At 41.3% G+C, this 9,409-nt stretch overlaps 1 protein-coding gene across 1 annotated transcript; it reads right to left on the reverse strand.

Annotated features, from left to right (window-relative positions):
* Positions 1-4,359: 4,359 nt before the first annotated feature.
* On the reverse strand, positions 4,360-5,477 carry LOC147607203 (uncharacterized). The gene is made up of 2 exons (XM_086791378.1): positions 5,216-5,477; positions 4,360-5,099 (listed from the first exon to the last, which is right to left on the reverse strand). Exons 1-2 carry the CDS (start codon positions 5,420-5,422, stop codon positions 4,635-4,637), a joined length of 672 nt encoding a protein of 223 aa, XP_086647504.1. The 5' UTR covers positions 5,423-5,477; the 3' UTR covers positions 4,360-4,634.
* Between the last annotated feature and the right edge of the window lie 3,932 nt (positions 5,478-9,409).

The following is a 9,409-nucleotide window of genomic DNA, read 5'->3' on the forward strand; positions in this document are numbered from 1 at the left end:
CGTATGAATTTCATCACACAATTACAACCTTTTACTGCTATTACATAAATTTTTGACATTTTTGGTTTCTCAGTTGATCCACTTTAGCCAATTCGCTCTAATACCAGCTGAAAGATCCCTCTCCCCTCTGCGCAACAAATCCTGGGGTGCTAGCAACGGAAGTAGCACTTCTTACCGGGGCAGGGTCCTGGGGTGCTAGCAACGGAAGTAGCACTTCTTACCGAGGCAGGGTCCTTCACTCCGGGCCTCGCCCACGAATATCCGGACAAAAGACTAATCCCACGAATATCCGGACAAAAGACTAATCCCTCGGTTCTTCCAGAACCGAGCCCGAAAAAACTTCCCTCACCCGAAAAGCACGAGCGATTCCTCCATGATATTTTTACTCTAACGTACTCAAGAGCCTTAACTAAATGAATTGATCTGACCAAACCCGTAAGACCGAACCCGTAAGTATCATAGTCAGATCAAGGAAAAGACTTGCACTCGGATCATAGAGACCAACGCTTTTTTCCTCATTGAGAGGCACAGCCGTTGATTCTTTTCCATAGAATAATTTTTATTCGGGATTTACTTCATCTATCATACCATAACAGAATTGAGTCTCATTTTAGGGTTTTATCAGTCCAGCCTAACCCCATCCGGTCCCGTGGGTTAGCCAACCGCCAACCACAGTAGTGATGGTATCCATTTAAGAATTTGGTTAGGTTTTGTCCCGGGTACCAGGGAAAAGAGTTCCCAGGCCCCCTAGCTGGATATTCATGCAAACTTAAAACTAGTCACACCACTTACATACCCAATGTGAAATTGCCTTTTTCACAGATTCAAATGTCTTTAAAACAATCATTTAATGAAACTATAGTATCACTGATCATAATCCTCCAAAATTAATCCGGTTGAATCCTAATTTCTAATTTTTCCTTCATCGGTGTGCTTATGGCATCATTGGCAAACCAGAACGCTCACCACCTGTCCACTCACGGGCCTTTTCAATAGTTCCTAGCTCATAGTACCCGAAAATATATTCTCTTATAAAAATCAAAGTGGAATCTCCGTTGAAGATCAGCAAGATCAACCAACCGATCCATATAAAAGAGCCATGAACTCATCCGTGAGAACCAGCAAGGTCAATCAACCCGATCCATGTCCGAATTCAAAAAACACTCAGAGCCCGAGCACCGTATGGTTAGCACCCTCTAGGATCCTTCCCAAGTCACCTAGCGCTTCACTCATAGGCCGCTTCCTTAGTTCCTCATCCACCATACCGGAAGCTCACCATTTAAATCGAGCCGAGGTCGGCCAAGACCTCAGCCGACCTTGCTACGCGAGACATCCTCCGTTGACTCTTCGTCAGCTGTTGCAACTTTATCAGATAGGTCTCCACGACCTCATTCACAAGATGATCAAAATGCTTCTCCAACATTTTTGACATAAGACAGTTATACAGTTTCTATAACGAACTCTCGTCTTTCCACATTGTTCCACATCAATCCTCATTTACATCATATGTATTCCCATTCTCATCACATCATTTTCCATCTCATCACATCTTTTCTAATTTATCCGCATTAGATCTCATCCACTCGCATCTACCCATATCCACATCTCATCACATCATATTCATTAACATCACATATCACATCTATCCAAATTTACATCACATTCATTCACTCACATCCCGATTCACATGACATCACATCTCATTCATTCACATCCTGATTCACATCACATCACATCTATTCACGTTTATCACATCACATTCATTCATATCCATCACATTCATTCATTCATATCCACCACATTCATTCTCATAACCATCCCATCACATGCATTCTATCTACATTATATCACATCACTTCTATCCTCATCATATCTCATTCATACATATCTCATCTCATTCATCCACATCCATCCAATCGTTCACATGTACGACTACTCACATCTATCCATACATTCATATCTATCACTTCACATCCACATATATTCATATCAACTTCACATCCACATATATTCACTTCACATCCACATATATTCATGTCACATCGCATTCTTTCACATACACATCCACATCCATTCTTTCACATACATCCACATCCATTCTTTCACATACTCATCCACATCCATTCTTCACACACATCCACATCCATTCTTCGCATACACATCCACATCCATTCTTCATATACACATCCACATCCATTCTTCCATTCTTCACATACACATCCAAATCCATTCTTCACATACACATCCACGTCCATTCTTCATATACACATTCACATCCATCCATTCACATCTATCTGATTCACATCACATCTCATCACATCTATTCACATCACATTACATCTATCCATTCATTGACATCTATCTAATTCACATCGCATCTCATCACATCTCATTTCTATGTGCAAGTTTTCAGTTTGATTTTCTTTTGAATACAAGGAGTATTTCTTGAATCAATATCCCCAAAACTTTTTGATCGAAATTATGAATTTCATACCACAATTCTTCGAATTCTATAACCTTGATCCACAGATCAATTCAAAGGGCCTCAAACTTAGTTTTAGATCTCGCAAGAGTTCTGAGTGTATTTTTCCAAACTGATCACACCTTTCCTCAAAACTGACGAAAGAGTTTGGTCTTGGTCATAATGTGATTCAAGGTTCGAGTCGTCGGATAAGATTTTTCTTGATCTATCTTTCTCGAAAAGGTTTGATAATTCAGTTACTATTTTATTAAATTTTTTTCTTTAAATATTCACTTAGCTAATTTCTAAATTAGTTACAAATTCCAATGAGGTATAGATTAATCATTTATTTGAATATTTTGATCTCGATAGATTTCTTGAATTCTCTTTCCTGTAAACAATCAAATAGCCTACAAACAAAAAACTTTCATGCAACCTATGATATAGCAGTATCTCGCACCGATACTTTAGCACAACCTATGCATCGCCAAATGTGACCAGAGTATATGTACATACACCCAGTATAGCCAATACATATGTAAACCCTGTCTACACTTTCAAAATGCACTGCTACAATGTAAAAACCAAATTTTGAGCAAAAACAATTCTCATTGAATCTATAACAATCATTATAATTACTCATTCATTCAATAATATGTAGTAAGAGTAGGTTAGGTAAAGAGTCTCTCTTCTCCTTCTCTCTACTCTATGTCATGAGCATGTGATTAGCATTAATCTTTATTACTTTATCTTAATCATCATTTAAACACGCTTCCACATAGTAGTCATGTTACAATTATCTTTTTTATTATATACAATAGGACATGCTTATTGCCTCAAAGAATATATATAATGTACTTTAGCCTCCACATTGACTAAAACCATTAGAAACTCACTTGTTTTTGTATGAAGATGAAATATGTAATTGATCTTTTAAAATCATACAAGTTTAGATTGTTTGATGTTGAGGTTTAGATAATAATAATTTTACGCTCATTGCTAATACCGTGATAACCATGATATAGCTCATTGTTGGTACCAAAGACACCTAAGAAGATGGACTTTGGCATTAGGCCAAATTCTTAGAATGCTTTAAGCACTTCAAACCCCATATGTAAATTTCTTTTAAAAACACATGTTACAAGTGTGGATTTAACCATGCTTACAAGGATTGCCCCAATAAAGTGACAATTACCTCAATGGTAGAAGCATGTTACCAATTCAACAAGCCTTAATTTGTTTCACTACACATTCATGTGGCAATGGATTTTTAGAGAAGAGGGTCATGATTGGGGAAGAAGTCATCTTCATATTTACAAAGACAAGGTACCCTTACTTAAAAAAAACTCCCACTTTGCCAAGAAGCAAGTTCTTGGTGACTAAAGTGTGTCTATGATACCCACACCAAACAAGCCAACAATGGCTAGAAACACCTAAAGAGTCAAGGGAAGCAAGAAGAAGACTTGAATTTGCAGCCAACATAGCATATTTAAAGAGGAACACTACATGGGTTCTTTCTACCCAAAATACTCTCTACCAAGAAGAGAAGACATTTCGATCTCTACAATTTCAAAAGCAAGTAAGGACACATTTCATAGATGAAAATGAAACACTTGCATTTTGGCAGCTCGGTTGGAACATGGATGAAAAGAACCTTACTAAAAACCTTCACTTTTCCTTAGGTCCTACCAAGGTATGATGATTCATGCATGTAGCTTCTCATGAACACCATCATACACGGCAAGCAGCCACACACACGAGCTTGTGATCGTCTTGCATCTGGTGTAATAAAATGATTAAACAATGCGTGCTTAATTGCCTGATACAGCCCGCTCTTAAGGCACCTATATCTATTAAGTCGGTAGCAGAAAAATTAAAATTTAAGTTCACGATAATCAGGGAGAAACCTCTAATCCACTTTTTTATTGAAACAAGAAGCCCCATCATACGCCGTGTTTAGGAGGAGAGCACAGGAAACAAAAGCCACAAGCCGGGCTAGCATGCTTCAGATAAAATGGCACGGACGGACCTTAGGACCCACTCAAATCCATGGCTCGTATGCATACGCCCTGTCTCAAATGGAGACTCAACGGCATACCAGGTGTGGGGACGAGTCAGGGTAGGTCCTTGCCAGACATATGGGAGGAAGGGCACCTCCTCGCCAGAAGCAATATCAACGAAACTTCAAAACACTACTCCTTGTCTTGCCCTCTACAGGTCTCAGATTTGCACGGTTCGTAGAGGATGATGAAGCCGCCACTTGTTGCCGCCGCCTCTTCTGCATGACCTTGGGCGAGTGTCTCTCTTCCTCAAGCGAAGAAGACCGCACAGACTCTGCTGCAGGCCCACCCTGTTCTGTTAACTCAACCTCCGTGCAAAGCTTCTCCCTCACCTCAACAACTACCTCCTCTTTAAGCTCGGATTCACCTTCGATTAAGACCTCTCTCCTGGCAGCTTCAATGGTTACACACCGAGCCGGGCCGCCGGGCCAGCCCATGTGAGATGCATTGAGATCAGATTCGCATCTGGCCATGGAGCTTGAGCTCTGGTTGCTGCCTTTGCATTTGGTCCGTTTGCGCCTAGGCCTGCACTCCCCTGGCTCAGAGCTCCCTTCTTGCACCTCCCCTTCAGGCGACATCTGCAGGTTGGTTACAGAAGAAGGCTGATAAGCTACTGCAGGTTACTGCGTACAGATCAGAACGCAAATTTTCAAATTGCGAAACTTCAAAACAGAAGGGGAGGGAGAACTCTTACGTTGAGGGGGCTGAGGATGTGGGTGATATCCTGAAGAGGAGCTCGCGGGAAGCCCTCCGGCAAGGGGCTTCGACTCTCCCCAACTGCGATGGAGCCTCCGCTTCTTCGATCCTCGGATGGAGGGCAAATGTTCTCTTTGCCTAAAGCCGCTGCCCTGCTCATTACAGAGCCTCCCCTGAACCGCCCTTTTCCTTGAGCCCTGTCCATCTCTCTCTCTCTCAAATGCAGTCAAGCGCCTCACACTGAACCTTTCAAACCTCACCCTCCACTCCACCACATTTATATCTCTTGCCAATCTCTTTGAAAGCGCCAAAGTTGCTTGGTTTGAATTTCAAATTTGGTCTAGCCATTCATTTGAATTTATCCGTTAAAACTTTTCATGTGGAATTGCCCGCCCTTCATACCGCCCTACCTGCATGGGCGGGTTGCCATTACACACTTGAGTTTGTGCCCTTCTAATGATCCTAATTACCCAAGCGATACATCTTTAATTTCTTACAGGGTAGCTTCACCTTCTTCTTACTCGACCACATGGAAGCTCCCTTGCCAAGCGTGAAGGTCAAGCTGCTAAGCCTACCTAAGACATGCAGTTGACGACTCGAACATTGCTCGAGTGCTTGACCAGCTGGTGACTTCTGAACACTCACAAGTAGGTGACCCGCACATTGCCGTAGCATAAAGTTTTTCTTGTATGCATATGTGCATACATATATGTGTGCGTACGTAAGTGTGCATGTGTATGCATCTATGCATAGTATATATGTGCAACCGTATGTGAGTGTGTGTGTGTGTGCGTGTGTGTGTTTATGTGTGGTGTGGGTTTGTATATGCCTATGTGCATGTGTGTATATGTATTTGTGCATGTGTCTATGTGTGACTCTCTCATATAGATGCATATCTGTGTGTCTCTCTCTCACATGCATTCTCTTTATGTCTTTATCACATACATAGGCACAACCCTCTCTCACACACATACACGTACACATGCACTCTCTCTCTCTCTTCTCACACCCGTCTTGCATACACACACTCTCACACACATAAACTCTCTCTCTCTCTCTCTCTCTCTCACACACACACACACATACACATACCCTCCACATGTGTGTGTGGCTATGTACGCGTACATATGTGTGTGACTATTATATATTTACTATATGTATATTGATTTATATATCATTCTTATAATATACTATTATATATTTACTATATATATATATATATATATATATATATATATGTCTTTATTTTTTTATTTAAATTATGTATTATATATATATATAACATTATATTATAATATATTAGTATAGGTTTAATATATATTTTTATTTAATATCCTTACTTATAATATGTTTACATATTGTTAGTATATATATTTATATTCTATATATTTTTTATACTTATATGTTATATATCTTTATAGTTTTGTATTATATTATTTATTTAACTTTTTTTCTCTCAACATACCCCTACACTCCTCTCTCTCTCTCTCTCTCTCTCTCTCTCTCTCTCTCTCTCTCTCTCTACCCCAACACTTGGCTCCTCCCCTCTCCCATCACACCCCCTTCTCTCTCTCCCCTACCCCAATACTTGGCCCTCTTTTAAACACCACATGTCCCCTCCCCTCCCTTGTGCATAATAGATAGTATAGATATAGATAGATATATTTCACACACACACACACACACACACACACACATATATGTACATATACATATATATACATTCATACACACACATATACATACATACATACATGTATGTGTGTGTGTGTGTGTGTGTGTGTGTGTGTGTAAATATAAACGAAAACACACACACATGTATACTGAAATGGAGTTACCATAAGCTCAGATTGGTGATAAATTATGTTGATTAATATGCAATTAGCAAGAAATCATACATAATGCCTAAGTGATTTAGCCTTTCACCAAAGGATGGAAATAACCTTCCATAGGCCAAAGTATGGTAGCTCTATTCAAAAGTCATATGATCAAAAGATACAAATGAAGATCCATGAGCCCCTGTTAACCTATGACGGACATTGAGACGTACTATGTTTTATGTCATGTAATTAATTTAAGTATTCTGAGTCATGGGCCGGGCTTGTCGGCACCACTTGTAAAGGATAAAGGGATTGGGTGATCGCCGATGAGAGGCGCACCTTGAATATCAGCAGGATAAGGGTTAGCATCGGCCGGCTATGTGTGGACACCCATGTGTGAACGGCTAGGTTTCATATAAGAGTCAAATGTAACCCTAAAACTCTTATTCTCAATGTGTTGAATACAAAGTGTGCTCTTGCCTTATCTTCTCGGTCCCCTTTTCTTGCGTGTATGTGTGTGTGAGAGAGAGAGAGAGAGAGCGATCGAGCACTGTGTGGCGGCACGGCGGTAGAGCGGCGAGACGGCGGCTCCTTCTTCACTGCGACGCGAGAATCCTTCACGACGGCGGTTTGAGCGGTGAGTGACACACCTTTGCTTTCTGTTTGAGCTTGCTAGTTTCTGGTTGTATGCTTGCAGCCATTTGTGGCTCATATACGGTGTTCGGCAAGTCCCCAACAACTCCGACTCGTGCGGTAAAAGCGTACATTTTTAGCACCGCCTGCCGGGGAAATGCCCTGCACCAAGCTCCAGTTTGCAGTTCGGGCTTCTGCGTGAAGTGAAATCTATATTGTAGGAAAGGCGATTGTGTGTATGGTGTTGATATTTTTTTGTTTTCTGCAATTTATTTTCTCTTTTCTGCGTGTAGTGTGTGGGTTTACTGTGCTAGTGTACGGTACGTGAACACGGACGAGGGGATTTCTGATCCCCTAGGTCTGCGCTGTGTGCGAGCAGCAAGGTGCCGCGGCCAAGCCCAAACCCTAGAAAATATTTTCTGAAAAAAAAATAAAAAATAAAAAAATAATTGTTAAAATTTAAAAAAAACAAAAAAAAACAAAAAACGAAACCCGCGTGGAGAGGAAATAAATTTTTCATTTGGAGAAAAAAAAATTGAAAAGAAAAAACCCCCAATTGACCCCGGCCTCAGTCTTTTGATATATGTATATAGGAGAGTGAGCCTCCATAGCTTTCTTTCAAGTGAAAGCTTAAGGGAAGTGGAGATTTATATGTAGTCCACCCCCCAAGGAGTGGAGTGAGCATGTGGGATAAAGCCTTCACCCTTCCCCCACAAGCAAATAGACTGTTTTGAGGACCACAGGAGCTCCGGATAGACGAACACTATGCTGTAAAGCACGCTAGGACCCCTTGAACGATACGCTCATCTCGAGCTATCACACGCCCTAGTCCAGGTTCGACCATAAGTGAGGGGATAAAAAACGGGTTGAAAACAATACAAAAACAAGTAAAAACGGGGTGCGAAACACCCGAGAAACCACTTGGGTGGGCTTCAAGGGTAGTTACCAACGCCCGTAGGGTACCCACATCACATGCATCTACGCTCTGGTCGGGTGCTAGAGTCTGAGCAACTAGAAAGTGTTTCAGTTTACGCAGGCTCACACCATCCCTCCACGTTAGCATCTTGGCCTTCAGCTGGAACCCAAGGAAGTGCAACCCAAGATCCACGAATAGCGGATAGTGACTCGTCCTCTGACTAAGAAGCCATGGAAGGGCACCCTACCAAGAACCCTGAGGAGGCAAGCCAAAACATGCCAGTTTGGGCCCCACAACCCGGATCTAGCATGTTTAATCGTCTAATAGAGACCTTTAGTAGAGCTACACGCTCTGAACATGCGACAAGCGAAGTAAACGAAGAAGGAGGGATAGTAGATTCGCCACTCACATCTCATGTAGACCCTACCCTCCCAAAGAGTGTCCATGTGGATATTCTACCCACTTCGTTTAATGAAGGCCCTACTGAGCTACCACCTTCTGACGCTCTTCCTAAAGTAGAGGTCCCTAGAAGTCAATCCATAAGAAGTGACATTGCGTCCACTTCAAGAGAATCATTTGGCACGCCAAGTCTAGATGGGATATTTCTCAATGAAAATTGGGAATATGATCTACACACGGAGACTCTGACTGACCTATACACGAGTTACACATACCATGTAGGTTGTACGATCTACATCTAGTGCCACTAATCTAGAGGAGCAACAACAAATGATATGTGAGGTTATTCATAGAATTATCCAATTTGAGAGGCAAAATAGGGGAGTGAACCTAGTTTCCACTGGCCCTATGAAATTTTTAGATA

This window comes from Cibotium barometz, chromosome 56 (assembly GCF_041138505.1).
Source record: "Cibotium barometz isolate CiBa-2024 chromosome 56, ASM4113850v1, whole genome shotgun sequence".
NCBI lineage: Eukaryota > Viridiplantae > Streptophyta > Polypodiopsida > Cyatheales > Cibotiaceae > Cibotium > Cibotium barometz.